The 27,940-nt window shown below is 44.8% G+C and overlaps 1 protein-coding gene across 1 annotated transcript in view; it reads right to left on the bottom strand.

The window, feature by feature from the left end:
* TG (thyroglobulin) overlaps window positions 1–27,182 on the bottom strand; it is a 199,420-nt gene extending 172,238 nt beyond the window's left edge. The window contains exons 1-9 of the mRNA XM_063131335.1: window positions 27,119–27,182; window positions 25,602–25,710; window positions 22,698–22,795; window positions 16,500–16,703; window positions 14,160–14,319; window positions 4,886–4,992; window positions 4,499–4,642; window positions 2,584–2,769; window positions 139–1,185 (exon numbers count right to left, since the gene is read on the bottom strand). Of these exons, the coding sequence (XP_062987405.1) occupies window positions 139–1,185; window positions 2,584–2,769; window positions 4,499–4,642; window positions 4,886–4,992; window positions 14,160–14,319; window positions 16,500–16,703; window positions 22,698–22,795; window positions 25,602–25,710; window positions 27,119–27,182 (2,119 nt within the window). The remainder of the gene's footprint in view (window positions 1–138; window positions 1,186–2,583; window positions 2,770–4,498; window positions 4,643–4,885; window positions 4,993–14,159; window positions 14,320–16,499; window positions 16,704–22,697; window positions 22,796–25,601; window positions 25,711–27,118) is intronic.
* Between the last annotated feature and the right edge of the window lie 758 nt (window positions 27,183–27,940).

Below are 27,940 nucleotides of genomic sequence, written 5' to 3'. Positions count from 1 at the left end.
TTGGTGACTATCAGCATCATGTCTTTCTCTACAGGCCCAAATTACATAATAAACACCACTAGCAACAGCCGACATTAAAGGCCTCTCACAAAAGTAGAAGCAGCAATTGGACATGAAAATACATAATAAAAAACTTACACCGCGTGAACGGTCCTGCATTTGCATCTATGCCTGGAATAGTCCTGCCTTCTGAATTAACGCAGAAGCAATTTCTTCCACGGCATTGAACTGGCAGGAATTTTCCCTCCTGGGTGCACGAAGGAACAAACAGCTCAGAACCTGCAGGCTGGCTTTTTTTCAAGCGTTGCAGAGTTTCCCTTTGCTTTTCGCATGTCGTAGGGCATCTTGGGCGTGTGCCCTGTATTCTGGACCCTGGGATTTCTTTGCCACTCAAGTCCACACACCAGCAATCCCCTGCATAGCACTGAATTTCCTCGTACCGCCCTTCTTTCGTACAAGTTGGCACAAACAGAGTTTCGGTCTGCTCCGGGCAGTCTTTCAATTTCATCACTATCTTCACGACATCACCTAAATCTTCTGCAATACTTTCTGGGACAGAAATTACATGCCCCAGAAAAGTGAAAAACTCTGGGGCTTCAAGGAGAGACGCCAGAAACTGGACTGTGTTCTGACTGTCGTGTAAATTGACAGTGCGGCCAAAACGGTCTACAAGAATCTGGCTCAGGTTGAACTTCTCCTGCAGCACTTCCGTCGAAAGTTGTTGGGCTTGTTCAGTGAAGCCCTCATTCATCCCGATCTGCTGGAAATAACGGTCCAAATTAAATTTGCTATTAGGGCCAAGGGCTCCCGTGAAGTTGAACTGTACCAAATTCTTCAAGAATTTCCCCCCAAAAAGGTTTTCTTGGAACCGCTTGGGGTTGCTGGTGAACCGAAGGGCAATGCGAGCGAGTTCTCTTGAAGGAAACATCCCCCCAATAGCTTCAATGAGGATGGATTCAAGTGTCCGTAGCTGAGAAGCACTCGGTTGTTCAGTGATGGAAGACAGCAAGCCAGAAGTCACAAACAGTTCCATGAATGAAGGAGGACAAGATCTGGAGGACCCATCTACTTTCTGTGTCTCTTGGGGGGTAGAGAACAAACTGTGCTGGCTGAAATGTCCAATGGGGCCATAAAAAAGCCTGGACAGGGACACTTGTCTCTCAGAGACACATTTGTGGTCCTCGCCTAGACAAAAGAAAATACGACATCGATGTAGTTATTAATCAAACTGGATTGTTTGGGTGTTTTTCAAGAAAACAATGAGGGTTTTTTTATAGCCTCTCTTGGAAAGGAATGTAGACTAGGTGACACAATAGATCTATTCCAAGTAGTAGTACATTTTGAACATCAGGCACTCATCATGACAGTTCTCATAGCCACATCCCCCAAGGAGAACCCAAACATTTAGGCAGCTGTTTCGATATATATCAACATACCAATTTTCATCTCCTCCAAGAGCAGGTCTTGGGTAAAGCTAATGGAACTTCATTCCCCATTCAAGACCATGCCACCCCAAAATACTTTGCATTACAACAGGGTACAGCACGTTGACCTGGTTCACACATGGGTCAAACTGTGGGTTGTTTCTCATGACATCCAAACCTGGAAGTCTGGGTTGTTAATCCTCCAACAACTTGGATTCTGGGTTTGGACATCATGACAAACAACCCAGGGATGGAGCTGTCATGATTCTAAGCCCCCCGCCCCAAGATGTGAGACAATAAAGAGGTCTGCCGTGCAATCCACAAAAGCTTTATTCAGTAAATAGACACCTCTTCACACCTCTTCACACCTGAAGGGAGTGTGTATGCTAGGAGCTATCCTCTAAGCTTAATTAGCCTAATAAAGCAAGGCAGTTGCTTATCAACTAAATGGACCATTTTCCACCATGCCCAATATGCTTTTACCAAAACCCTTCTTCAGGGCACGTGAACCGCCCAGAGAGCTTCGGCTATTGGGCGGTATAAAAATGTAATAAATAAATAAATAAATAAATGTCTTCAAGCTGTAACCTCTGCCATGTCACTTGGCTGATGGACTGCCACTCACCTCCTCTCAAATTTACCCACTTGACTCTACACCGGACTTTGGGATCTGTCAATTCTGATGCTCACACCCACCCACGACAAAGATTGAGTTCCCCGGGGGGGAAGAAGGAGGAAGATGATAGTTGAACATGGGTCTCCTGTTTGATAAGCTCCTGGGAAGATTCCTCCTTGACTCCTGGATAGTCTTAGATAATCTCCTCTCCCGCTTCTTGGTCTTCTTCTTCTGCCTCTGAATCAGATTTGGAATCCGCACCAGGGAGACCAGGCCTCACCCTGACAGAAGTATCCCTGGATTGTTTATCACAGTGGGAATGTAGGAACCAGTATGCACACTCATTCCCCCTCGTCTTTTCAACCACCCACAGTTGGTTAGCTGTGGATAGTTATGACATGCAAACCAGGCCAGCGTTGTTGAGAAAATTCATTTTGCCCCAAGCTACTGGGATGACTGCAGCTTAAGCTCAGAGAATTTACGGTAGGCATGGCCTCTGTGCAAGCCTTGTTCCACTACAATACCGATTCAAGTTTTACATACCACATGTGGGACGCTGCCCATTCCTTCTTGTTCCAGGGACCTCCTGCCCTTTGGCATCCACACACCAGCACTCTCCATTCAGCTGACACTGTATTGGCTTATAGGCGCCACCGTCATCACACAATGGCCTGTAATCCTGTTTGAAACGAATGGCAGTATACCTCTCTGTTTCGCATTTGGAGGGGCCTACGAGAGAAACATAAGGGAAACACAGAAGTAATGGGAACTATTCTCATTCCCTTCCAGGTTTGTCCAAAGCTGCAATCTTGCATGAGGGTGCAGAAAGTGGCTTCTGTCAGCAATGGACTTAAGCGACATCCAACACAATGGAAGACAAAACATCCTAAGCTATTTGTCAACTTGTAAGCCTGTTACAACTCACCACAGTTATGTTAGGCACGTGTAAGACTATAGCAGCAGAGCTCTTGTGTGAGAGTAACTGGAAGATCTTCAGATAGAAAGGGCAGTTCTAACTCCACCCCAGGACAGATGCCCTCTCTACCCATTAAGTAATTGTTTTCAAGGCACCCATGCTTAGCATCTGGTACTAGTGGCTATTGCCAATGCAGTAGTGCCATCCCATACAAAAGATGAGATTCTATCGGCTGCTTTCATCACTTGATCCCTACGGGGCTGGCAGACTGAAGTACCACCCTCTGGCCATCCAAACTGGTACCGCTCAAGTGCAGCACTGATCCAGGCCAATGGCAGCACTAGAGTTTGGGGGCTGTGAAATCCCTCATGCGCTCCTCTTCAGTACTCCTTGAAAAATGAGAAAGCAGCCGTACAGTGTGATTGGACCTATTGACGGACCTTGAGGCCCCCGGAATTTCCTGATCTCACTGCCATCTGGAGCAGGCCCTAATCAAGTCAGTAATTCCTTGTGCCTGCAAGCTGGTACCTCTATTCCAAGACCACCCCCATTTCCACGCGCATCACATTTAGCCTCTGTTAACAGGGACGGCCCTACTATTAGGCAGAATAAGGTGCTGCCTCAGGTGGAAAATGCTGGGGGAGTAGGAGAAAAATGGGATTGGGAAAAGAGAGCTGTGTGTGCCACATGGCCTGGTTTGTACCCCCTAAGCTGGCCTGCAGCCTAAAGGTTTGGTAAAACATGCTGCTCATCATCAATGTTGAAGTGCCATTCAACTGCCAGTCTAGGATGGCCATGGGTCCTCTTTGATAGAAGACAGCCCACTGTTTGAAAGGCTTCCAGACCATCCTTTCTTAGAAAGGTCATCCTGCCTAAGTTGGAAGATGAAGAACCATAAGAAGGGAAAGCAGAGCAGGGGGCTTGAAAGTCGCCCGTCCACGGTGAGCACCTGGGCAACAGATGGAGCAGGGAGGCACACACGTCACCGGGTGACAATCTTCCATGCTATGGTGAGACGGACTGCATTTCTACTTAAACTATATTATGTATTTCTAAATTTGCATTTATAGTTATACATATGCCTATGCACATTTCATGCAAATCACTGTCCTCTTTGGTCCTCTTTTTTGGTGACGTATTTCATAAGAACATAAGAAGAGCCATGCTGGATCAGTCCAAGGGTCCATCTAGTCCAGCACTCTGTTCATGGTGCAGCCAACGAGCTGTTGATCAGGGACCCATAAGCAGGACATGGTGCAACAGCACCCTCCCACCCATGTTCCCCAGCAATGGGGGTATATAGGCTTTCTGCCTCTGTTATTGGAGGTAGCCCATAGCCATCAGGACTAGTAGCCATTGACAGCCTTCTCCTCCAGGACTTCTCTTTTGGGGGGGGGGAATTTATAAGTGGCCAGCCTATGCCGCTTTGATTGGCTATGGAATGGAGGCACCGCCATCTTGTCCTTCACCTCAGGCAGCAAAATGTCTTGGACTGGCCTGGGTTGTTACCATGTTTTCCACTCATGAGCTTATGCTACATACATCTGAATCTGCCAGATGTCGCCAGCTGGACTCCCAGGAAACGTCTCTGCAAGATCCGATACATGCTGGTTTCAGTGAAGGTGGCAACTGGTTCCAGTGATGCAAAAACGGTATCATAAACATTCTCAAGTAACATTTCCAGACCTGAGAGAAAAAGCAGCATTTTAGCACAGGGTCCTGTAACCAAAAGAATTTCCCACCACCCCATTCTCTTAATTTGTCTGCAACTTATCTAAAACAAAAATCTGCACTCATGCATTTGAAACGTGCTTGCGTATTTATAAAAACAGGGCGATTCTAAAATGTAAATTCCAACATGTTCACATTCAGATCTTGAGAAATTTATTCGATTGGGGACAGATACCACAGGATTTGGCAGGCACCTACCTGTATCCTCTAGTTCCCGCCCTAGACTGTCTGCACAGTAACAGTACCCAGAGACCTCTGGGAACACACTTCTGAAGGAACTAAATGTTAGGAACACGTCTGGGAATCTAAAAGTAAAATCAGACCATTAGAAAATGCAACATGTACTATGACTCACCGGTGACGTCAAAACCCCTCTCGGCAATTCTATAGGAGCAAGCCTTTGCACAACCTCAGATGGTGCCAAAATGAAAAAAACATTGCATTCCTAGATCTTTTCCAGGGCATGACTTGAATTGCTTACACATACTAATGACACCAAAAGCCAGTTATTCTGTGACTCGCCCCGAACCAACATCACCCAATGCAGAGCCTGTTCACACATCATGACGTCCAACCATGACTTAATTTACCAATAGGGGCTCTCATGTTGTAGCACCCACAGGTGCCATTTTCTGTGGTGCTCATTGGCGCCTGGCTTGTCGTGTTGTGTGAACCCAGATGACAGGGTTTGTTTGAGGGTGAGGCAACCCTCAAATAACCCTAAAACAAGCCATGGGTTATTCGAAAATTGTCTAACCCTCAAACAACCCCTGCTGCCTGGGTTCATACAACACAACAAGCCATGGAAATCTAGGCAACCAAAAGTACCATGCAAAAAAGGTGAAACAGCACAATGCAACAGCCCCTACTGCCAAATTAAGCCATGGTGGCCTGCCATTTTTTAATTTTTATTTTATTGTGAATATCAACAAAACAGAGCAGAAAATACATCGTGAAAATGGGTGTGTGTGTGGGGGGGGGGAACCATACATTACGTACATAAGATTATCATCATTTTCCATCATACGTACCATTCATTAAAAAAAGATAATGTTATTAGGTCCTCAATCCATTGCATTATAGGAGGTGTGGATTTGTCCTTCCAATGTGATAGTATAAGTCTTTTGGCTGTCATAAGGGCTCTGAAAATCCATCTGCGCTGACCATGTGTTAAATTTCAAGAAGCCAGTAGATAATTTAGGAGGACATGGACATTTTTCCATATTATAGATTGTTTCAGTACAAAGTTCATCCTTATTATTACCTCCTCCCCAAAAGGGGCAACTACCGGGCATTGCCAAAACATATAAGTTAAAGAAACATTAGATGCATTACATCTCCAACAATTGTGCATGTTAGACAAATCCTTATTGAAAAGACATTGTGGAGTCCAATAGACCCGAAACATTTTTTATTTTTTTTGCTATTCAGCAAAAAAATTATTCAAGCTGTAACCTGAGATCCATAGAACCTTCTGATACAGATGCTAGAGCAACCGTCTTCTGCTGCCCCTTACGCCTGGAACGCTCTTCCAGAACATTTGAGAACTACAAGTTCAATCGCAGCTTTTAAAGCTCAACTAAAAACTTTTCTTTTTCCTAAAGCTTTTAAAACTTGATGTTGTGCAGACTTTATACTGTTAGTTTTACCCTACCCTGTGCCTGCTTACCCTACCCTGTACTTGTTTGCATTCTCTTCCCCTCCTTATTGTTTTACTAGGATTTTATTAGATTGTAAGCCTATGCGGCAGGGTCTTGCTATTTACTGTTTTACTCTGTACAGCACCATGTACATTGATGGTGCTATATAAATAAATAATAATAATAATAATAATAATTAGGGGACTCCAATTCTCTATTCCAATCGACTCTTAAACTATGGGTATCATATTTACTTGCTGCTTATATATGGGTCGTGGGATCATATAAACCAGGTTACAGGTGACCAGTACAAATCACATGAACAAGTCAGACTATTGAGAAGGTTTTTAGGATGTTTTTAGATGTTTTAACAATGTATATTATGCTCTTAATTCAGTTTTATGTATTTTGTATTTACTGTCGTTCCCAGCCTCGATCAAAATGGAGAGGCGGGTAAGAAATGTATTATTATTATTATCATTATTGTTATTTGCACCATTGTTCATATCTGTACTTTGCTTCCCAGTTCCTGAGGATCTATTACGTTACTGTTCATGTTACTGTTATTGTGGGGGGGGGAGGGGGTCCTACTTGTGCTACCTAATAAATATACTGATCTCTACACCGGCATTGTCTAAGAAGGGCATCTTGTAGAGTGCATTCATTCATATTCATTCATTGTATCTATACCTATGTCAACATTGAGCAGGCAAACAGATCACCTGGGATAGAAATTTAAGTTCCATTCATTTCACAGAGTCTACTCTATGTAGGACTAACATTAGATACTACCACTTGTCACAATTTCCCCCACTATGGTGACAGATGTATTGCATTTCTATTTAAATTATAATAATTCTTCCTAAGTATGCAGCTATACATACAAATTAGCATATTGAAATTTTATGCACATACATTTTAATAAATCTGGTGATGCATAAGTGGCCACTCTAAAGCTGAACTTCCCACACCTTAGTTCAGCACTCTAACCACTACACCACATTGTGCCTCTCATTAGTTGTAAGTAGGTCTTCTTCTAAACTGTAAAGATCTTCCCACAGACTTTATTTTAGCAAAGAGGAAACAATCATCACTTCAACATCTTTTTTTGTGTAACAGAAAACATCTAGTGGGGGAAATAAAGTCACAATTCATAGAAATGTCATGTGGTTTGCAGTTCCAGAGAACCGATGTGTGTGTGTTTTTTTTAAAAAAATAAACTATTTTTATCTTTTTCCTCAACCAAAAAGTCTTCCGGAGAACCTTACATATTATCAGTAAAACAAGACTGTCCTGCCTAGTGTGACTAGATACAAAAGAGGGCAGGGCTCCTGCAGCTTTAACTGTTGTGATGAAGAGGGAATTTCACTGGGTGCTGCATGCATACAAATGACACCTGCTGAAATTGCCTTTTCTATACAACTGTTAAAGATACTGGCGCCCTGTCCTCCTTTTCATATGGTCACTCTAAGTCCTCCACACAATTGGAGAAATCCATGCAACTATGGCCAGGACTGCAAGAAGATCAAACCAGTCCATACTCCAGGAAATAAAGCCAGACTGCTCACTTGAGGGAATGGTATTAAAGGCAAAACTGAAGTACTTTGGCCACATAATGAGAAGACAGGACACCCTGGAGAAGAAGCTGATGCTAGGGAAAGTGGAAGGCAAAAGGAAGAGGGGCCGACCAAGGGCAAGATGGATGGATGATATTCTGGAGGTGACAGACTTGACCTTGGGGGAGCTAGGGGTGGCGATGGCCGGCAGAAAGCTCTGGCGTGGACTGCTCCATGAAGTCACGAAGAGTCGGAGCGACTGAACGAATAAACAACAACAATGGCCAGGTCCTGTTATTAGGCAGAGTACCACAGCCGCCTCAGGCAGCAAATGTTTGGGCGAGAGAAGCAGCCATGAGGTGTCAGAGAACAAAAATGTGTGTGCCACGCAGCCTGCTATATCTGCTCTAAGTGAGGCCTGCAGCCCTCATGTATGTTGCCTGGCTGCCGGAACTGAAGTAAACGTCAACTGACGAACCCGTCAGCTTCAGAATATGGCACGGTTAGGGAACCCGCAGCCTTCCAGATGTTGGACTACAACTCCCAACATCCCTGCTTATTGGCCATACTGACTGGTGCTGCTGCTGCTGGGAATTAGAGTCCAACAACATCTAGAGATCCACCCCAGGTATATGAAACGGTGGGCGCCATTTTGTCTGCCCCTAGCAGAAGGGTGTCTTGGGCTGGGCCAGGATTACAACCAATAATGTGGAACCACAGTCTCACAGAAGCATTCACATTTTATAATCTTTACACTGGCTGCCAATTCCTTTCCAGGCCAAATATAAAGTGCTGGTTCTTATCTTTAAAGCCCTACATGGTCTAGCTCCAAGGGACCTTAGGGAGCACTTTGTCCCCTATGTTCCAGCCCTCCACTTAAGGTCCTTGGCAGGGCTGGTGCTACCATAGAGGCCACTCAGGCGGCCGCCTAGAGCGCCAAGCTAAGAGGGGCGCCAGGCGCAGCGCAGCACTCACAAGCGTTGGCTGTGAGCCGGCCCGGCCCGAGGATTCAGCTGGGCCTGGGTGGGCGAGAGGGCGCCCCGCACCTGCCCAGCCGAAACGAAGCCAGGGACACTAGGGTGGGGGTGGGGAGCTCCATGTTCGGACTTCTGGAACGTGCCCGGAAGACACACACACACAGAGAGAGAGAGAATGTACGGGTGAATGGGGTCTATGAGTGAATGCATGTATTCATGTGTGTGTGTGTGTTTGGGGTGAGTGATGCTGAGTGTGTGCGCATGCGTGTGAGTTGGGGGGGATGATTTGGAGGTGATATTCCTATTAAGTAATGCATTTTAGACCCATAGATGTTCCTTTCCAATTGTTTGCTATAATTGGCATGATGTATTTCTTGCACTTTAAAATAAATTTAGCAGTTTCAAGTTTTGTGCTTCTTATTTTTTCCAGGAAACATATGCTCTCAAAAATCAAAGTTGGCATTTTGTGTGTGTGTGGGGGGTGAAAGTAGCTCACCTTGCCTAGGGCACAAAATAGTTTGGCGCCGGCCCTGGTCCTTGGAGGGCCTAATGTGAGATTAGTAGCTACACATCAGAGGACCTTTTCCCATGCCGCCCCTCAGCTGTGGAATGACCTGCCGGTTGAAATGTGCCTGCTGGCTTCTTTGAACGTCTTTAAAAAGGCATTACAGACTCTGTTGTTCCGGCAGGTCTTCGCCTTTTTAGAATCTGATTGCTGATCATTATAAATCATTTTATGTTGTGTGGTTTTATTGATTGCTTTACCTTTTTAAATTGTTTTTAACATTTTTATGCTACCTATGGTGTTTTATCGATTGCTTTTATCTTGTTTAAATTGTTTTAACTTTGTGTGCCGCCTAGGGCATTCTGTATATAGGCGGGATATAAATTGAATAAATAATGACTAAGGATATTGTCCGACTGGAAACTGCATGCCACTCAGTCTATACATTGACTCTAAAAGCAGCCGTATCCTTCTGGTTAAAGATAGGGTTTCAGTTGGCTTCACCATTGGTGCTGTCCACATTTGACGATATGGGGAAGGATTCATGGGCAGACAGGATGAGACACTCCATCTCCAAATTGGGCTTCTCGCAAGCATACCTCCTTACGAGGGGGTATGACAGGGCCAAGGATGAGATTTCTAGAAGGCTGTATGACTGTGATATTCAGACATCTATGGCAGCGGTCGAAGTGAGCCATTCAAGTGGGATCCATAGAAGTATCATTACTGCTCTGGGAAAGGTTCCCCTATATTTAACTTCTGGAATGCCACAAGAGCTGAGATGGCCATTTACTCGGTTCAGGTTAAATTCACTCCAGCTGATGGAGGTGAAGGCGCGCTATAAAAACCACCCTAGCGTCAATGTAGATTGCCCAGCAGGCTGCCTTAAAGCTGAGGATATGATTCATCTCCCAGTTGAGTGCCCAAGGTATGCAAAGTTGAGGAAACAATACCGTGAGCCTTTAATTCCCAGGTTTAACTACATGTCATCTAAAGGTGTAGTTCAAACACTTTTGGCTGGTACAGACCATTATATATCATTTAGGACTGCCAAGTTTGTACACCGGGCGACGGATGTCCGGAAACTATTGATTGACTCAAACGATTAAACTCTAATAACCCAATATTATATGTTGGTTAACATTGTAATTATAACCCGGATGATTGATATCCTATTAACACTCTTTTTTGTAGCACTTTTGCTGGCTGGTGGGAAGCTGGTGACAGGTATGCTACCTTCTCATCTGTTTGCGAATGGCCCATTTGGCTAATATGCAATAAAGTTTAAAATAAAATAATAATCAGCTGTAAGACAAGAATTCATCCCCAGAAAGTTGGCAGTGGTCCCTGTTTTCGTAGATAGGCAGGATATAAATTGAATAATAAATAAATAAATAAATAAATAAATAAATAATATTCAGTTCCATCTGGTGACTGTAAGACTAGAATATGCTCCCCAGCAAGTTCTCTGTGGTCCCTGTTGTCACGACAACACCCTCATCACATCTATCCAAGACATCAATAGATTCATTCTGCTGCAGTGCTAGGAATCTTTCGAAGACCAGAAGAAAGAGTTGCAGCTTGCCACTGAAAATTACAACCACCCCATTCATTACCAGCTCTCAGCAACTCCATGCAAGATGGCGAACGGCCTAAACAAAGTGGTTCTTCCATTCGCTCCCTCACATCTGCTTTCCGTCACTAATGAAGGCAGACAAGAGCTGATGAAAGCCTCTCGGAACTCATTACCCTGAAAACAAGCCCCACGCGATGGCTTTAAGGACAAGTTTGGCTTGTTTGTTTTTTGAAGCCTGACACACAGACCAAAGCGCTGCAAACCAGAAGAAGAAGAAGAAGAAGAAGAAGAAGAAGAAGAAGAAGAAGAAGAAGAAGAAGAAGAAGAAGAAGAATTATTATTATTATTATTATTATTTATTTCTTGCCCGCCTCTCCACTTGGATCGAGGCGGGGAACAAGAGTGAATATAAAACACATAAAAACTATGGGTTTCCCCAACCTCCTGTGTAAAGACAAAATGGGATTGAATCAGGTAACGGAAAACAGACAGGCCACATGGCTTTGGTGAGAATAATCAATGGAGTGGGGTTTTTTTTAACTGCAGACCGTTGCACATAAACAGCAACCTTTCATTATGTATCTGCAAATGCTCCTCCATATGAAAAAAGCTCCATGCGCGTAGGGCACAAACCTATCTGGCAAAAGTTGTCTTCTAAAGTTGTCTTCTTTCTATTTTTGAAAGTGCAGCAAAGCATTTAAGTGTCCGATCCTTCTGCCTTTAGGCTGGAGTGGTAAAATCCAGCAACAGATGTAGTGCATGATGCTGCTGACCACAGGCGTGGTCCAGCAAATGTTAAGGCCTTTTCCATCCCATTGGTTTAAATGGGGGGAGGGGGTGGCATTTTGCATATGCTTAGTTCTCTCTTACTGAAACGTATGGGGTTAAAAATGCTTACAATTTAGCTGGATCGTGTCCTCATATGTTTGGCAACTTCAACATCCACATCCACACACACAGAGAGAGAGAGAGAGAGAATACCAAGACCCAGAATGACAACAAATAAGGAAAGATCGTTGTGGGAACAAGTCAAATTGCAATCTGCTTCTCAGTACATGAGCATGTGGGCTGAGCAAAAGCATCTTAGATACCTCCTTTAGAGTTCTGACTGGTTCTGGTTGAAACCAAGCATGGATTTATCATCCCACTGAGATTGGAGCCACCAGCCTCCACTGGACTACACATGATTGGCTGGAGAAAGGAGAACACTCATTTCAGCAGCCTATCTGATGTAGTGAAGCCAGGGCTTGCGGGAGCATGTATATGGCAGTGTATAAGTGCACACACACATATAATGTACAGAGAGAGAGACAGAGACAGAGAGAGAGAGAGACAGACAGACAGAGAGATCCACATAGCATTTTTGGACTCTCCTTGGGTGTGTGGTTAGGGGAATGAGCACCTATACTTCAAAACTCATCACTGAGCCAAAGAAAGGTACCAGGTCCCTGTGCTTGCCTTTGCTGTGGAGGGGCTGCCTGCAAGGTGGGCTGGCAACCATCCCACCCCACTCCCACCCCAGGAAGAATGACCTTGTGGTGCTCAGTCCCAGGGCTGAACAGCCTCACTGAGTCCTTCTGCAATGAGTCCCTTGAAAAGATGTCCTTTTCTCGCTTTGCCCAACCTACTCCGATCGCCATAAATGATTGCCCCTTCCCTTCTCCTCTGGCAAATAAATATTGTGGTTACACAACCTCAGTCATTAGAGGCCCCATCTGAGCTCTTTAATATTTTCATTTTAGGGGAAAATACTGAAACCAACTCAGAGCTCATTTTAAATAAGCCTCAACTTACGCATTCAGATATCCTCAGACACCATCCAAGGACTTACACAACATTATCTGAGCTAGCCAAAAGACAGTCTCTCCTAATTCTGTCTTCCGCAAGCAGGGGTTGTTTTGTTTTGTCCACAATTTGGACTCGAATCTATTGATTGGAGAAATAGATGTCATTCAACCAGACGTTGAGGCATTGATACTTCCCTGCCCTCTAGTGGCATGAAGGGAAAATTTACACAGTGTGTGTGTGTAGGAACGGCATTGCATGAAAAGGCAGAGTTGTGTTCATTTAGGGACAGTGGATAAGAGCCAACTAGATGAGGTTAAATCAGCCTTCCCCAACCTGGTGTTGGACTGCAATCCCCATCATCCCCATCCAGCATGAAGACGATGAGAAATGTAGTCCAAAACGTCTGGAGGGCACCAAGTTGTTTTAAATGTTGATAAATACCAGCCATAGGGTGAGGGTGATCTGGACCATGTCTACCCCTGCTTTAGATGATGATGATGATGATGATGCATCACAGAAAACCTTCAGAAACTGGGTCTACCAAAATACATCCACGCCAACATCCAGAAAGCAGTCTCAACAAGCAGGAAAATCCTGGATTAGTAAAAGACAGTGTGACTTTGCAAAGCCCGCCACGTTCATCTAGAAAAACCACCACAAGAAACAGAGAAAAATGATGTATTTGTCTGTGGATTCAGTGTATGCGATATAGTTAACTTAGAAGAAAGGGGGAGATTTTTTTTGAGTATTGTGTTAAATGTATTAAACAAGAAGAGAATATAATTCACACTCGTGATGTGTAGAGAGCCAAAAATACAACTTAACCTTTGTGTGTGTACTTTTTCCCCCCCTTCCATCTTTCGTTTTCCCATTTTCCTTAGACGTAATGTCTCTATGTAATATTTTTATGCAATGTATGTTTGTGAAACAATAAAAAAAAATTAAAAAACCCAAAAACCACCACAAGCGAGACAAGAGAGATAACAACGACAACATTTAAATGTGTGCAGCACTTCCAACTGCAAAAAGCAGTCTCCAGCTAACTTACACAACTACAAAGATCCATAATTAACAGAAAAACGTAAAGCCAACATCAACCATAACCAGTTCAATACAAATACAAGTTAATACCATAAAAAACATAATCTAAAAACAACACAGGACAAATCCTGTTTTCATGCAATACCCAAAATCTTTCCCCCGTCACAGCAAGAACAAACACCAAGAAGCAGTTCACAACAACTGGACCATAACTAGAGTCCAAACATCTGGGAAAATAAGGACATCTCTGTATTTATCCAGAGCTACCATCTCCCTTAAAGCACCCAGGCCCTCTCTAGACATGAAGAAGGCATGGATGCTAGACCAGTGTCCCATATTTCCTACCAATGGAACTAGCCAAAAAGATGCCTTTAAAAGTGTGTGCTTACCTATTAAAATGGTGGACGAGATCGAAGACCATCCTATCTGTTGTGTTGACAAACTTGCACTGGACTGGCAGAAATTCTCCGTCGGCAGAGCACTGGGGTGGGCTCTTTTCTCCAACACCGTGCAGAAGGCGTCGGTCTCGAATCTCACATTTCCCAGGGCCTGACAGACAAACACAAAACATTTGCTGTGGTATCACCTTCAGATGTGGAGGTTTAGGGAATGGAAAGGTTCCTGCAGTATTGGATGTATGAGATGTTCGTCCATGGCCCATGGGCTGAATCCCAAGGGCCATGGAAGTACAAGTTCTGTGAGCCAGAAAGTACAGAATTTGTTATCCCATGGGATTCTGCCCCATTTTGGTACCTCACCTTCTTATCTGACATCTCTTAGGAATATAGAAACTTACAGGTCATTCATACTTGCAAGACTTAATGTTCTACCAACACTAGTACTCTAAGCAGATTTTTGAAAATCCTACTCCAAAATAGATTATTTTCATGCAAAGCAGAAGTCCCTGAAACATTGACACGTGTACTCTTATAATTATTTGTATATCCTACATGTATATCCTGCCTTTTTTCCTTCAAGGAACCCAAGGCGATGGGCCTAATCCTCCTCCTCCTCACAACAAAGCTGTGAGGTGGGTTGGGTTGGGAGTCTTGTGACTGGCCCAGAGTCACCCAATGAGCTTCCGAGAGGAGACTAGAACCCGGATCTCCTGCTTCCCAGTCCACCACTCTCCCAGTAATATTGTAATTTTTTACTCTGATTTGTAGGGATGGGTGAACTCACCTGCGTCTGATTCACCGGACGCTCACTTCGTTGCGGCCCTGTCTGCCCCTGCTCCATTTGCACCTTTACTCTTGAGTTTGTGTAAACTCATTGAGTTTGTGTAAACTCATTGTGTAAATGGCAGCCTTTATGGCTGCCATTTACACAATGGGGAAATGAATAATTTCTGGAGTGAGGTAGGATGGCAGCTGAGTGATCATCAGGCCTCATAGGAGCTTGGAGGTCCGCAAATGCACTGTGGGCACCGACTGGGACCAGGGAGGTTGGATGCAGGGGAGCACACTGGATTCCTGGCCCACAACATCCCTACTGATTTCAGATGTTGTATCATTTATCCTCTCCTAACCAACTTCCCAGGGCAGCCGGATGAAAGATAATAATCAATTATCTTTCAGATAAGGTCCCATGCATCACTGAAATTCTAGCCTGTATCTGTTTGCGTATTTAAACTTGAATGGTCTAAACAGCTATAATAAAGAGCATCTGATTTGACATATTCAAGCAGAACTGGTGTAGTAGGCAAGACTGTCAGCAGTTCAAAATGTGGTCCCTGCAATGAAAGCACTCAATCAGTAGCCTTGTTCTCCAGCCCATCATCAGTAAAACGCTGATTGGAGGGCACCAGGGGCAATGCCCATTCTGGTATGTCAACACAATTGTCGAATTCTGTCTCCAGGGACAGCGCCAGCACCAGGTTTTGGAGGGACCTTGGACAAGACACCCACAGTAGGCCCTTTCCCCCAGGGAGTCTACCATCTCACTGCCATATTGCTCCTCATTATCTCAGCATTGCTCCCACTTTCTGGCTTGACAGGCAGAGAGCCAAGGAGCTAGTAGTCTGTGGCATCTTCTGCCTCTCCTTCTCACCACCAACATTGTCTAGGCCAGAGCGAGAGGCAGGCAAACAAGCAGGTGGCAATGGTGAAGGGGAAGAGCACCTGGTGAAATTCCCTCTTCATCACCACCATGAAAGCTGCAGGAGCCCTGCCCTCTTTTGCATCTGGTCACTAGAGGGCAGGGCTCCTGCAGCTTTAACTGTGGGGATGAAGAGGGAATTTCACCAGGTGCTGCATACCTACTAACGACACCTGCTGAAATTCCCTTTTCTAGACAACTGTTAAAGATACAGGAGCCCAGTCCTCCTTTTCATAGGGTCACCCTACACTAACTGTGCACTTCAGTATTTCAAGCATTTTTTGTATCACATCTTCATTGTAAGCCACTTTGGAAAATCAGTTTGAAACACACAGTACAGAAAATTTACAAGAAAGGAAGACAGAGAGAGAGGTGGGTTTTTTTTGTTTTTTTTTTTGCTAATTTCTCCAACCTGGTGCCCTCCAGAAGGCTGTCGGCTGAGTTACAATTTTTTGAATTTGGTCAAGGAGAGCCAGAAAGTGGGGAAGAGAGGAAAGAATGTGTCATTTAATTTTGGTGTACTGCCCAGAGAGCTTTGGCTATTAAGCAGTATACAAATGCAATAAATAAAATAAATAAATTGCCACCGCTAGTTTAAATCCATTATCACATTTTGATACGGCATGACTTACATCGCTTTGGCTTCCCTTTCTGCCTTGTGCCATAAATCTCCATCCCTTCCGCATCCACACACCAGCACTGATCCATGTCCATGTCACACTGCACTGGGTCAAAATCACCAGAATCCAGACATTGTGGGATGTAGGGCGTTGCACTGCTGTTGATGTAGCGACTGACCAGGATCCGCTGCTTTTGGAGCTGGCAGAAGGATAAACCTATGGCAGGAAGAGACGTTAAACGTGAGGTCATTCCACGCTTTGGAGATCTCACAGGCCAGCTGGATGAGACTCATAGAATCATAGAATAGTAGAGTTGGAAGGGGCCTATAAGGCCATTGAGTCCAAGTGCCTGCTCAATGCAGGAATCCACCTGAAAGCATCCCTGACAGATGGCTGTTCAGCTGCATCTTGATGGCCTCTAGTGTGGGAGAGCCCACGACCTCCCTTGGTCATTGGTTCCACCATCATACTGCTCTAACAGTCAGGAAGTTTTTCCTGATGTCCAGCCAGAATCTGGCTCCCTGTAACTTGAGCCTGTTATTCCGTGTCCTGCACTCTGGGATGATCGAGAAGAGATCCAGGGCCTCCTCTGTGTGCCAACCTTTTAAGTATTTGAAGAGTGCTATCATGGCTCCCCTCAGCCTTCTCTTCTCCGAGCTAAACATGCCCAGTTCTTTCATTCTCTCCTCACAGGGCTTTGTTTCCAGACCCCTGATCATCCTCATTGCCCTCCTCTGAACACGCTCCAGCTTGTCTGCATCCTTCTTGAAGTGTGGTGCCCAGAACTGGACACAATTCTCAAGATAAGGCCTAACCAGTGCTGAATAGAGGGGAACCAGTACCTCACGTGATTTGGAAGCTATACTTCTATTAATGCAGCTCGAAATAGCATTTGCTTTTTTTGCAGCCACATCACACTGTTGGCTCATATTCAGCTTGTGATCTACAAGGTTAGTTGTAGCACACACACAAGCAGATCTGCCATGATAAATACGGGGCGACTTAAGGATAAGGAGCCCCCCATAGCATGCACAAAGTGCATTTCCTTTCTGGAGGGGATGCTTTCTTGCAATGCCAGCTTCATCTGTGGGGGAGACGGGGGAGCTTGGGGAAGCCATTCGCAGTAGGCCCTCTTCCATCTTGCTGCCATTGCCCCTGGCTGCTGCCTTTTCTTCTCCTCACAGTGGTTGCCAGCTCATGTCCCAGAGGGAGAGAGCTAGCCAGAAGAAGAATGAGTGAACAAGCAAACAGGAGATGTTTACAAAGATTAAAGATATTAAAAACATTATTATTATTATTCCTCGCTCTCCTTTATTCCTCATATTGAGGCAGTAGCTAAATCCTGTCGTTTCTTCCTGTATAATATTGCCAGGATTCGACCATTTTTGTCTGTCTCTTCTGCCAAGACTCTTGTTCACGCACTGGTTATCTCTCGGTTGGACTACTGCAACCTTCTTCTCTCTGGCCTTCCTTCGTCTCACATCAGTCCGTTGGTCTCTGTCCACCACTCTGCCGCCAAGATCATCTTCTTGGCCCGCCGCTCTGACCATGTCACTCCACTTCTGAAATCTCTTCATTGGCTTCCAATTCACTCCAGAATCCAATATAAACTTCTCCTGTTGACCTTCAAAGCTTTTCACGGTCTAGCTCCTGCCTATCTCTCCTCTCTCATCTCACACTATTGCCCCGCCTGTGCTCTCCGCTCCTATGATGCCATGCTTCTCGCCTGCCCAAGGGCCACTACTTCCCTTACTCGGCTTCGTCCTTTTTCTTCTGCTGCCCCTTACGCCTGGAAAGCTCTTCCAGAACACTTGAGAACTACAAACTCAATCACAGCTTTTAAAACTCAGCTAAAAACTTTTCTTTTCCCTATAGCTTTTAAATATTAAGTTTGTTCTGACCCTATACTGTCAGCTTCACCCTACCCGGTGCCTGTTTACACTTCCCTGTGCCTGTTTGCATTCTCTTTCCCTCCTTATTGTTTACTACAACTTTATTAGATTGTAAGCCTATGCGGCAGGGTCTTGCTATTTACTGTGTAATCTGTACAGCACCATGTACATTGATGGTGCTATGTAAAACAATAAAATAGCAGGACCCTGCCACATAGGCTTACATTCTAATAAAGTCATAATAAAACAATAAGGAGGGGAAGAGAATGCACCAAACAGGCAGTATAAGAGTCAGAACAAAATCAAGTTTTAAAAGCTTTAGGAAAAAGAAAAGTTTTTAGCTGAGCTTTAAAAGCTGCGGTTGAACTTGTAGTTCTCAAATGTTCTGGAAGAGCGTTCCAGGTGTAAGGGGCAGCAGACGAAAATGGATGAAGCCGAGCAAGGGAAGGAGAGACCCTTCGGCAGGTGAGAAACATGGCATCAGAGGAGCGAAGAGCACGAGCGGGGCAATAGTGTGAGATGAGAGAGGAAAGCTAGGAAGGAGCTAGACTGTGAAAAGCTTTGTAGGTTAACAAGAGAAGTTTATATTGGATTCTGGAGTGAATTGGAAGCCAATGAAGAGATTTCAGAAGTGGAGTAACATGGTCAGAGCGGCGAGCCAAGAAGATGATCTTAGCAGCAGAGTGGTGAACAGAAACCAACGGACTGATGTGAGAAGAAGGAAGGCCAGTGAGAAGAAGGTTGCAGTAGTCCAACCGAGAAATAACCAATGCATGAACAAGAGTCTTGGCAGAAGAGACAGACAAAAATGATCGAATCCTGGCAATATTATACAGGAAAAAACGACAGGATTTAGCTACTGCCTCAATATGAGGAATAAAGGAGAGCGAGGAATCAAATATAAAGCCAAGACTACGAGCTTCCTTAACTGGAGTAAGTGTAACATTATTGACAGTAAGAGAGAAAGAGAGATGAGGAGAAGGTTTAGGAGGAAAAACAAGCAATTCAGTCTTTGCCACATTAAGTTTCAAACGACAATGAAGCAACCAAGCTGAGATATCTGAAAGACATGCCGAGGTACGATTGTGAACATCAGGAGAAAGATCCGGAGATGAAAGATATAATTGTGTATCATCGGCATACAGATGATATTGGAGGCCATGAGATTGAATAAGATTACCCAAGGACCACATGTATAAAGAAAACAACAACGGGCCAAGCACCGAGCCTTGCGGAACCCCTACTGAAAGGAGAAAAGAGGAAGACGAGCTGCCATTAGCCAACACGCTGAAAGAGCGACCCGCTAGATAGGAGGCAAACCAGTTATAGACAGAGCCACAGAATCCGAGGTCAATATGCAAAATTTAAAAACACACAACAGACAGTATACAGAGATCATAACAAACAATGTTTGTTTCTAACTGACCCCAGAATAGCTGTTTTTTACAAGGATATTGTTGTTTTTATGCTTATGTTTTTAAATGTTGTACATTTGTTTTTAATGTTTACTGTTTTTAACTTTTGTAAACTGCCCAGAGAGCTTCGGCTATGGGGCGGTATATAAATGCAATAAATAAACAAACAAACAAACATTTAAAAACAACTCAGAGCAATCAGCCAAACCGTAAAACAAATCTGGAATCGATTAAAACTCATCACATTCTGCCAAATACCTGGGGAAAGAGAAAATTCTTGACCTGGTGCCAAAAAGATAACAGTGTCGGCATCAGGTGGGCCTCATCAGGGAGATCATTCCATAATTGGGGGGCCACCACAGAGAAGGCCCTCTCCCTTGTTACTATCTCCCTGAGATGTTGAGCATAGAGTACAGGTGGGTTCATGTCGGGAGAAGCACTCTGTCAGGTATTGCAGTCCTAAGATGTTCACCTTTTTGTCTCCTCTGGGCCAGAGGGAAAGCGAGGGAGAGAGCGAGAGCATGCAAGCAAAACAGGTGAAAGATTGAGAAAAGCAGCCACAAGGGACAGGGAGCTCTTGATGGCATCAAAGGCAGCCACGGGCCACAGCAAGTGCCCAACCAGGGGCTGGCCCTGCTTTCTCATCTGTCCGAAGATGATTGGAGCACACCGAAAGGTGGCAGCTTGCATTCTGGCCTGTCTCTCTGGGGCAGGGGTGGGCAACCTCTTTCAGCCCAAGAGCCGAATTCAATTCTAGACAAACTCTTGAGGAGGAGGGGGCCTTCCAGTGGTGGGCGGGGCTGAAGACAAAGGGGTGGGCCCAAAACACACAAAAAGTATACCAGCATATTGTAGCTTAAGGGTCTTCCTCCCATTCAGCCTTTTAGAAAGTGGAAAACCGGCACAAAAGCCAGGTCCTGCCACTGGGAAAGGGGGTGGAGCCATCTGGGTAACTCTGGAGGGCCGGAGCAGGCCAGCAGGAGACATTAGGAAATCAATCAACTCGGGCTACACCCCAAACGTCACTGCTTTCACACACAAACTTCATAGTTTTGCCTGTCTGGTTAAAACAAAACTGGCCGGCTGGTTACATTGTTCCGCCTTTCTGGTTTTGCACCTTCTAGTTCTGCCATCAGGCCAAGAGGATCAGACCCTGGAGGAGTCTCTGATGTTCTGCCCTAGTGGTTAGGCTGCTAAGCTTAGACTGGGAAGACCCAGGTTCAAATCCACATGCAGCCAAGAAACTGTGTAGGGCCCTGGGACCAGTTGCCTGCCTCTCCCTCTCCCCATCACCGGAAAAAACAGGAATGATGACCTGAGTTCCTCGTAAGCAATAAAGAAAGTGCTTAAAACAAAGCTGTATGAGTTGTGGGCCACCAATTATTATTGCCTACAAGTCCCTTCATTCCTCACCATTGACTATGCCAGCTGGGTAGGGTAGCCATATGGAAAGGAGGACAGGGCTCCTGTTTCTTTAACAGTTGCATAGAAAAGGGAATTTCAGCAGGTGTCATTGGTACGCATGCAGCACCTGGTGAAATCCCCTTTCATCACAACAGGTAAAGCTGCAGGAGCCCTGCCCTCTTTTGTATCTGGTCACTAAAGAACAAGGCTCCTGCAGCTTTAACTCTAGTGATGAAGAGGGAATATCACCAGATGCTGCAGGCATACAGATGACACCTGCTAAATTTTCCTTTTTCTGTATTTATTTATTTATTACATTTTTATACCGCCCAATAGCCGAAGCCCTCTAGGCGGTTCACAAAAATTAAAACTATAATAAAACAACCAACAGGTTAAAAACACAAATACAAAATACAGCATAAAAAGTACAACCAGGATAAAACCACGCAGCAAAATTGATACAACTGTTAAAGATACAGGAGCCCTGTCCTCCTTTCCACAGGTCACCCTAAAAGTTCTTACTGGCAGTAACCAAGGCTTAGGAGAGGGGATTGAACCTCTTAGAATGGGGGAGGGGGGCAAAGCTGCAGAAAAGCTGGAAGCCAACAAGGCGGAAGGCGTGTGGCCGCCTGACTTCAACAACCCTCCTCTAAGGTGCTACGTGCCTGGCTGGGGAATGCTGGGAGTTGTAGGACTTCTTGCTGCCTAAAATGCATTGGATTGTGCCTTTAAACTAGGGTGACCCTATGAAAAGGAGGACAGGGCTCCTGTATCTTTAACAGTTGTATTGAAATGGGAATTTCAGCAGGTGTCCTTTATATTTATTTATTTATTTATTACATTTTTATACCGCCCAATAGCCGAAGCTGTCTGGGCGGTTCACAAAAATTAAAACCATCATAAAACAACCAACAGGTTAAAAACACAAATACAAAATACAGTATAAAAAGCACAACCAGGATAAAACCATGCAGCAAAATTGATATAAGGTTAAAATACAGAGTTAAAACAGTATAATTTAAATTTGTGTTAAAATTTAGTGTTAAAATACTGAGTGTATAAAAAGGTCTTCAGCTGGTGATGGAAGGAGTACAGTGTAGGCGCCAGGCAAATATATATGGGGATCCCTGTGAAATTCCCTCTTCATCACAGCAGTTAAAGCTGCAGGAGCCCTTCCCTCTTTTAAATCTGGTCAATCTAGTATAGCTCCTGCAGCTTTAACTGTTGTGATGAAGAGGGAATTTCACCGGGTGCTGCATGCATACAAATGGCACCTGCTGAAATTCCCTTTTCTATGCAACTGTTAGATACAGGAGCCCTGTCCTCCTTTCCATATGGTCGCCCTATTTTAAACACTCTTTGAAAACTTAGGCAAAGCTCACCCCCGCAACTCTACATACAAAAGAATGACTGGAAGAAAAAGGAAAAGAACAAAAAGGTTATGTGGTTTTGCAGGCATCCCTTAAAATGGTGCTTGGGTATAAGCCTGGTCGACTTACAGGCTGTGGGAGATCCAACCTGCTTGCTGCCTGCAACCTCAGCTCCTTTGTCGTCTACACACCAGCAGGAAACGCCATTTTTATTGCACTGTATGTTCCTAGTAGACAGAGATTTCCAGTGTTATTACGCATGTACAGCTATGAATCAGAGGTTCTCAAGTTTTTGTACTGCACCATCTCCTTAAGGACCGACATGCACTTTTAAAAAGTTAGCTGGCATGTATAACTAGGGATGTCCGTCGCTGTGAAATCTGGCCATTTGGGGGCTCGATGAAGTTCTGCAATGCGCCCAACGTGGTTTGCCTTTGCAAGGCGAGCCGCGTGTTTTCCCCAAACTCTGCTGACTTATTGCGTATTTGTGTGTGTGTTGAGATTTGTGCAAATTACAGGTGAAATTTCCGCAAATTTGCAGAGTTTGCACAAATTGCAGCCGCGCTTCGCACAATCTGTGCAAATCACGCAAATTTGCGCAAAACTTCAGCCATGATTTGCACAAATTTAAAAACACGGGAAATCCGCTAACTGACCCGACTCACTGTGGACTGAGTCAGGCTAAGTAGCAGACAGTGGACTGAAGTCTAGGGGGCTGAGCCATTGGAAATTCAGCAAGCTCCATCTCACCCACAGATTTCTCCAACAACCGTATGCATAAAATAGGTCGCCTACACCAGTAAGGTGAAACAATAACTGGTTTTATTTCTTGGTTTTTTGGGCATCCATCTTGGAACGACACCCAAATGCAGAGAGTCGGAGCATGTTCAGTTCAAACTTTTCTAAACTAACACTTATGCCTTTGGACCATTAGGTGGCAACAGCATAAACCTATATTACAGCATGCTACCAGCTAAGCCTGCGGTGGAATCCTCTGGCACCCACTTCCCTGTGGGCCAAGGTAGAAAGGGAAGAGAAAGTAAGTCATCAGAACAAGGTAGGAATTCTGCAGTCAAGCACCCTTCCCCAACCTGGTTCCCTCCTGGACTTCAACTCACCGGCCATGCTGTCTACGGCTGATGGCAGCTGAAGTCCAAAAGATCTGGAGGATATTTATTTATTTTATTTTATTATTGCATTTATATCCCGCCTTTTTTCCTCCAAGGAACCCAAGGCAGTGTACATAATCCTCCTCCTCCTCTCCATTTTATCCTCGCAACAACAACCCTGTGAGGTAGGTTGGGCTGAGAGTATGTGACTGGCCCAAAGTCACCCAGTGGGTTTCCATGGCCGAGTGAGGACTAGAACCTGGATCTCCCGACTCCCAGTCCAACATTTTAACCACTACACCACACTGGATATAAAGTGATAAAATGGGTGGTACCACTTCAAATCACAAGCAGGGGGGTCATGTTTTTGAATGTAAAACACTAGACTCCCTGTAAATAAAAAGCTAGCACACTAAGGAGCAGGCTGGATTAAAACTTTCCCCCCTAATATGTTAGTGAGGGGTTGCGGGGTAAATGCAGGGAGTAGTTGCTGTTGGTGCTGTTTTAACGTTGGAGAGTAAAAATGCTCCAAAGTGGTACAAGCCATTCTACCACCGCAGCTTTTGGGTTCTACCAACTCATCCTACTGTTCGAATGGACAAGGCCTACGTGGCAAAACCTAGTTAGGGACCATAGCTCAGTGTGACAGAGCACCTGCTTTGCATGCAGAAATTCCCAGGTTAGATCTCCAGCTTCTCCAGGTAGAGCGTGGAGAGAATCCTGCCTAAAACCTGGTTGAGATGCTGTCAGTCAGCGCTGACAACACTGGGTTCGATGGACCAATGGTCTGACTCAGTATAAGGCAGCTTCCTATGTCCCCCATGTTCCTAGTTAGGCTACATCAGGAAGGGGGTGTAGCTTAATGGCAGAACACTTGCTTTGCAGGTAGTGTTGGCTCTAGATTTTCTCATGATAGCTACTGTTGCCTTGCTTGACAGATAGAGAGCTGGTGGGCAGTGGTGTCAACTTCTCCTCCTTCTCACCACCACCATTGTCTGGGCCAGAGCAAGAGAGGTGAGTAAGTTGGTTGCAATAGTGAAGAAGAGTAGCAACTCCCAGGGGACTCTTGTTAGTGGGCCCCTGCTGGGCTATGGGGCCCTCGGCAGGTGTTCAAGCATGCCTCGCCTTGACGTTGGCTCTGGTCCCATGTTCAAGCCCCAGTTAAATGTATCTGAGGTAATGATTACATTTGAGGGTAGACAATACAGAGGTAGATGAACCTCAGGAGTCCATGGTGTGTCGGCAGCAGCAGGGTTTTTTAATCTTCTCAGAACCTGCTTCCCCTGATGCACCAAAAGAATGTGCAAGGGGATCTGGTCAAGAGGACAGGGCTCCTGCAACTTTAACTGCTGTGATGAAGAGGGAGTTTCACCAGGCACTGCAGGCATACAAGTGACACTGGCTGAAATTCCCTTTTCTATGCAACTGTTGGGCCTTGTGTGGCGCAGAGCGGTAAAGCAGCAGTTTCTGCAGCCGAAACTCACCCCACGGCCTGAGTTCGATCCCAGCAGAAGCTGGTTTCAGGCAGCCGGCTCGGGTCGAATCAGCCTTCCATCCTCCCGAGGTCGGTAAAATGAGTAACCCAGTTAGCTGGGGGAAAGGTAATAACAGCCGGGGAAGGCAACGGCAAACCACCCCCCTGTAAGACCTGCCAAGAAAACGTCAGCAAAAGCTGGCGTCCCTCCAAGAGTCAGTAATGACTCAGTGTTTGCACGAGAGGTTCCTTTCCTTTTTTTCATGCAACTGTTAAAGATACAGGAGCCCTGTCCTCCTTTCTGTATGGTCACCCTAGAGTGGTTCCAAGATGGATGCCAAACTGACAACTCAATGGAAACCAAGAAATAATGCCAGCTATGGTGTAGCCTACCAATGTTATACGGCCGACTCATGCTTAGCTGACGTCAATTTTCCCCGTGATCAGTACCTGAACTGTCCATCTTCAGAGCACTGAGAGATGTAGTCTTCACCTCCCTGAAAGGCTTTCTCCCTCTGAAGCTCGCAAGGTCGAAGAGGCTGGGTTTCTGCCTGGTACTCTGATTGCCGGAAGAAGGGAGAGTTATTTGAGCAGACCTTCCCAGCTCCATTCTGATATCTCTTTGCTATGACTTTTCCCTCTCATTGTAACACAAATGTGCAAATTTCTTTAAGAATCATGGACTAGAGCAGGGATTGTCAACCAGTGGGACACAAATATATTCTCGGTGGGATACAGGAGTTCCATAACAATGTCTAAAAATGCTCTCTCCCTCAATCCCCATTTTCAACTGCAAGTGTAACACGCCATCTCCTGCTGATTGGATTATCCATCTATGACCTTTGGGTATGCTAATACTAACGTATTAGAACTTGTATTAGAAATGTTGTTTTAGAATATTTATAAACATTAAATTGGGAAGAGATATTTCAATATTACAAGGGGTGGTTGAAGGACGGACTGATCCACCTGAAAGGGGTACAGGGAAACTCAAAAACATCTCCGCAAGTATTCTTCCACAAATGGGCACATACAACTTCCTAGTCTCTGCATTTAGAATTGCTTCCATTTCCCTTCTGAAGATCTATTCATTCTCATGCATGATAGATCTTTCCTGTGGAGGATTTCTATTCCTGTCCAGACCAGTTTTGCTCAGAAGAACTTAGTAAAGCCTTCCTTTCTGGCCATGGTCTCTGCCATTCTGAATTGCTGCCCAGAAGGCCTGGCTTTGCCTTGTCCTGTCGTCTCTTCCACACCGTCTCTTATACTTCAACCTGAAACAACCTTCCATTCACCCTTCTTAATCAATCAATCAATCAATCAATCAATCAATCAAGCTTATTATGGTAAAATAACCAGCATATCAGAACAAATGCACAATGAAATACAGTTTAAAAAGAACAACAGTAAAGTTAAAACTGAGAGATTAAAAGTCAAAATATACAAGCACCAACATGAGAAAACATGAGAAAACCCATCTGTTTCTTCTACAGCTATGTATTAAGATGCCCTGCAACTGCAATCCTATGCACGCTTACCTGGGAGTCCGTCCCACTGAACTCAGCAGGATTTACTGAGTAGATATGCATAGGATTGCACTATGAGTTCACTAAGCATTTGTTGTGATGATCGATTGGATGTGAGTTTAGCAACTGTGAAGATGGCCACCCGGCCTAACACAGGTGTGCAGAACCAGTGGGCTTAATCCGGTCCTCCAGTATAGCTGGAACATATGATCAGTTTAAAGTGGATGCCTATATCCCTTAAAAAACTAAAAAACAAACCACCATGCATTATTAACAACATCTGGGAAAGATTTAAAATTGACTTTGACTTTGGTCAAACAAGAATCTATCCACTGACCCAGAGTATGAATGAGGAGAGGTTACACTTCTTTGCCCCTTCTAAATCCTATTATTCTATAGTTCGATGCCTGCAAATTAAAAGGAAGGTGGAGATTCACTTACCAAAGATACTGGCTGATGCTATATTAATAAAGCAAAGTAAGTTGCTGAGAAGTAAGGGACCCATTCTGGGATGCAGGAGAATTGCCCCAGGCAGAGGGATCCGGACCTCCACAGCCAGCTCCGTTCTCAGCCAGGCTTTTATAGCTGCTGCCACTTGAATACCTTCACTTATGAAATGGAAGACTGGGCGCTAAAGAGGGCAAATGACGCAGATTTTGTTTCCAAGTCAGTCACAAGGGCTATCGAGTTGGATCATACCCACCTTAAGGTTTCTTCACCGTTTCTCCCCTGAGTTGTCCTCCAAACCAACACAAATGCATCCAGCCACTTGAAAAGGAGACCAACCTGGAGAGGTGTCAAGTGTGAAACACACAGAGGTTCCAGGGCTCGACTGAATCAACAACACAAAGAAATAAAGGAAGAACAGGACAATGTATGCATTCCTGTGTTGGCTTACTTCCTGTCGCACACTTGGATTCAAGAGCATGCCTCCCATATTTCAGACTTGTAAAGGCCGTGCAACAAATATATCTTCATAGCTAATGTGGGGCTAGATTAATGAATACTTGAGCCCCTGCCAAAGGAAGTGAGGCAGGTGGCTACCAGGAGGAGGGCCTTCTCTGCTGTGGCACCCCGGCTGTTGAATGAGCTCCCTGTAAGGAGGTTCGCCTGGCACAAACTATATTCTTTCAGACGCCTGGTGAAGACCGTTTTATTCTCTCAGCATTTTAACAGTCTATAAATTTAATTTTAACTTCGCCGTTTTAAATTTGGATTTTAAATTTGTATTTCTGCCCTGCTGCTGATTTTATCCTGGTTGTG

The sequence above is a fragment of the Elgaria multicarinata genome, chromosome 7, assembly GCF_023053635.1.
Source record: "Elgaria multicarinata webbii isolate HBS135686 ecotype San Diego chromosome 7, rElgMul1.1.pri, whole genome shotgun sequence".
In the NCBI taxonomy this organism is placed as follows: domain Eukaryota; kingdom Metazoa; phylum Chordata; class Lepidosauria; order Squamata; family Anguidae; genus Elgaria; species Elgaria multicarinata.
This window is presented reverse-complemented; position numbering and strand designations above follow the sequence as displayed.